The sequence below is a fragment of the Vombatus ursinus genome, unplaced genomic scaffold, assembly GCF_900497805.2.
Source record: "Vombatus ursinus unplaced genomic scaffold, bare-nosed wombat genome assembly UNPS02014832.1, whole genome shotgun sequence".
Taxonomy (NCBI): Eukaryota; Metazoa; Chordata; class Mammalia; order Diprotodontia; family Vombatidae; genus Vombatus; species Vombatus ursinus.
Window position 1 is genome coordinate 52,480,566 of NW_020954610.1, and position 3,715 is coordinate 52,484,280.

The 3,715-nt window shown below is 43.9% G+C and overlaps 1 protein-coding gene across 1 annotated transcript in view; it reads left to right on the forward strand.

Moving 5' to 3' along the window:
* GRIN2A (glutamate ionotropic receptor NMDA type subunit 2A) overlaps window positions 1–2,781 on the forward strand; it is a 466,205-nt gene extending 463,424 nt beyond the window's left edge. Inside the window, exons 12-13 of the mRNA XM_027839475.1 lie at window positions 278–2,057; window positions 2,642–2,781. Of these exons, the coding sequence (XP_027695276.1) occupies window positions 278–2,057; window positions 2,642–2,781 (1,920 nt within the window). The remainder of the gene's footprint in view (window positions 1–277; window positions 2,058–2,641) is intronic.
* Window positions 2,782–3,715: the final 934 nt, after the last annotated feature.

Here is a 3,715-nt window from a genome sequence, read left to right on the forward strand (position 1 = left end):
GTTGGTCATGTGTGGCTATTTGAAAATACATTAGACAATCATAGATAGATGGATCTGGTGTTCAGATGGCTTCATAAGTCATTTAAAGAAAGTTTTGACTGGGTACAAGTACAATATTCAGAGTAAGACTTTGCTTTTCTCATGAAAGAAGCTATTGAGGCAAGGGGGTACCTCAATTTTGTACATCTGTAAAGTAGAAAACAGCTTTATTGTAAATTTTGTGAAATGATTCCAAATCTTCTTCTGCCGCTAATAATCAACTTTCTTTCACTCACAGGGCATTTACAGCTGCATTCATGGAGTGCACATTGAGGAGAAAAAGAAGTCACCAGATTTTAATTTAACCGGCTCCCAGAGCAACATGTTAAAACTCTTACGGTCAGCGAAAAATATTTCTAACATGTCCAACCTGAACTCCTCCAGAATTAATTCCCCCAAAAGAACAACTGATTATATCCAAAGAGGCTCCCTCGTCATGGATATGGCCCCAGATAAAGGGAATTTGATATACTCCGATAACAGATCTTTTCACGGAAAAGACAATGTTTTTGGGGACAACATGAATGAACTTCAGACATTTGTGGCCAACAGGCATAAAGACAACCTCAATAACTATGTTTTCCAGGGTCAGCATCCTCTCACCTTGAACGAGTCCAATCCTAACACGGTGGAGGTTGCTGTGAGCACAGAGTCCAAAGGGAACTCTAGACCTCGGCAACTTTGGAAAAAGTCCATGGAGTCCTTGCGCCAAGATTCACTGAGCCAGAACCCAGTCCCTCAACAGCGGGAGAATGGCTTGGTGGAGAACAGAACCCACTCTCTGAAGAGTCCCAGGTACCTCCCGGAAGAGGGGGCCCACTCTGACATCTCAGAAGCTTCAAGCCGGGCCGTGTGCCGCGTGGAACTTGAGAACGACAGCAAACATCACAAGACCAAGGACAATTTTAAAAAAAGGTCTGTGGCTTCCAAATACCCCAAGGACTGCAGTGATGTCGAGCTCACCTACCTGAAAACCAAAGCAAGTTCCCCCAGGGACAAGATCTATACCATTGATGCCGAAAAGGAGCCCAGCTTCCACATAGAACAACCCCAGTTTATTGAAAACCTCGTCCTTCCTGAGAATGTGGACTTCCCTGAGGTGTACCAGGATCCCGATGACAACTATCAAAAGGGCGATGCTACGCTTCCTGTCAACAGGACGCCTTTGCACAATGAAGATGGCAACGTCCCCAACAACGACCAGTATAAACTCTTTTCCAAGCATTACGCCTTGAAGGAAAAGAGCTCTCCCCTCAGTGAGGGGAGTGACAGATACCGGCAGAACTCTACCCACTGTAGGAGCTGTCTCTCCAACCTGCCCAGCTACACTGGTCATTACACCACCCGATCCCCCTACAAATGTGATTCCTGCCTGAGGATGGGTAACCTCTACGATATTGATGAGGACCAGATGCTGCAGGAAACCACAACCAACCCTGCCCACCCTGAGGAGATGTATGAGCAGGACTGGGTTCAGAACAACGCCCTTCAATTCCAAAAGAAGAATAAGTTGAGGATTAGCCGGCAACATTCTTACGACAACATCCTGGACAAGCCCAGGGAGGTTGACCTCGGAAGACCCTCTCGGAGCATAAGCTTAAAGGAGAAGGAGAGACTCTTGGAAGGGAATTTATATGGGAGCTTGTTTAGTGTCCCCGCCAGCAAACTGTCAGGGAACAAGGGCTCCCTTTTCTCTCAAGCACTGGAAGACAGTAAAAGGAGCAAATCTCTCATCCCAGACCACTCCTCAGATAACCCCTTCCTACACTCCTACCAGGATGACCAGCGGCTGGTCATTGGGAGATGCCCCTCTGACTCTTATAAACACTCGTTACCCTCCCAAGTGAGGAATGACAACTACTTGAGGTCGTCTCTAAGATCAACAGCGTCATCCTACTGTTCCAGGGACAGCCGGGGCCACAACGACACATACATTCCTGAGCATGTGATGCCTTATGTGGCAAATAATAATATTGTATACTCTACCCCCAGGGTCCTCAACTCCTGCAGCAATAGACGTGTGTATAAGAAAATGCCTAGCATTGAATCTGATGTTTAAATCTCCCTTTCTCAGTTTATTTATAGGGAAACATATCTGCCAACATCTTGGAAGTTAAGGAGTTAGATTTCTGTCAGGGCCCCCATAGAGAAAAAGAGGGTTAGGGGGCATTTGTGATGGCTGTTTTACATATGTCCCTATGCCATGCTGTACCACAGAAGCACCCCATTCCTTCTGTGAAGTGTGCACTGTATATGGTAGACGACGGATAGGTGAGCCCTTGACCAAAAAGGAAGAAAAAAAGGGCAAGTCTTCTGGGCGCATCCCCTGTGGATGTTGGCTTAAATGTTGTTTTGCCATCTTAGCGGTCCTATTTTAGGATTTCCCATATTCTAAACTCAATTCAGAGCTTTTTTGTTTTTCCACCACTGAAGTTGTTGAACAGTTTTCTAATGTAGAATAAGCAATATGGTATGCATGTAACTTGACACAGATAAAAAAAAATTAAGAATGCATTTGCACTGGGAAAGGATTGACATGCACGAAAAATGAGAAAGTTTGGCCCGTAGCTAGTAGTTTCAGCTTTATTTATTGTGCTTTCAGTCACAGCCCAAACCAGACCCCAGAACTCAGGGCCCTGGAAAGAATCGGTATGTCCGCACACCCGAGGCTACCTTCAGTCTAGGCTGTCATCAAGATATGGAGACGCATCTGGAATAATAGGCCCCAGCTGTTCCTGGTGAGGAATCCATAGGAACCCCTGCGGCTGTTGGTTTATGCGGGTCAAATGCTTTCTTTTGTTGGGTTTCACAGGCACTTAATGCTAACTTAAGAGCTCAACAGTTTGCTGTGCAGTCAGAATTCACAGCTGCATAACCTAAAATATGTATTTTTTTTAGATGTCAATATGTGGATCTTACATCTGTGACACAGTGGACCTCACTATTTATTTATCATGAAGCCTCGTGTGTACGTAAGTTTGCATCTCCCCTCTTCTGGTGACTACTCAGGGCTGTATAATATCTCTTACCCCTTCACTCCAAAAGTAACTGTAACTCATTCTTCACCAAGTGGTCCTGGTGGCATCTAATTAACTATGTATTGTTATCCAAGTTGTTAATGCTATGTCATGAGCCAACAGCCATATGTTTCATGCCATCAAGAAGGAGAAGGATGCCATCTGTTTGCTGAAGGCTGACACAATTTTACATTGATCATATTGCTCTGGGGAATTGTAATTTCCACCTCCACCACCATCCCCCCGTTCCCAAATCAGAATCCTCCCTACATGTCTAGTTGATACATGTACCCATGAATTGAATATCTATATCCTGATAGTCATAGAGAAACTGTGGTAGGACAAGTGGTCTGTCATCTCAGACACATTAGCCTCACTGATGCCAACCTATTCTTCTATGTCTCCTTGAGATATTGAAGCATTTTTTTTCCTTTCTAAATCCCCTGGATTACTTATTTTTTTTATTCCAGTGGACATGTTAAAAAGAAAAGAAAAAGGATAATATTCCTTAATAAATCACACCAAAATGAAAGTGGATGAAAGGACTGGTGTGTCACCAAATCCCAAATATGCACTTTATTAGACCCGCCTCCAATAGTAAAATTATCTATCTATCTATCTATCTATCTATCTATCTATCTATCTATCTATCTATCTAT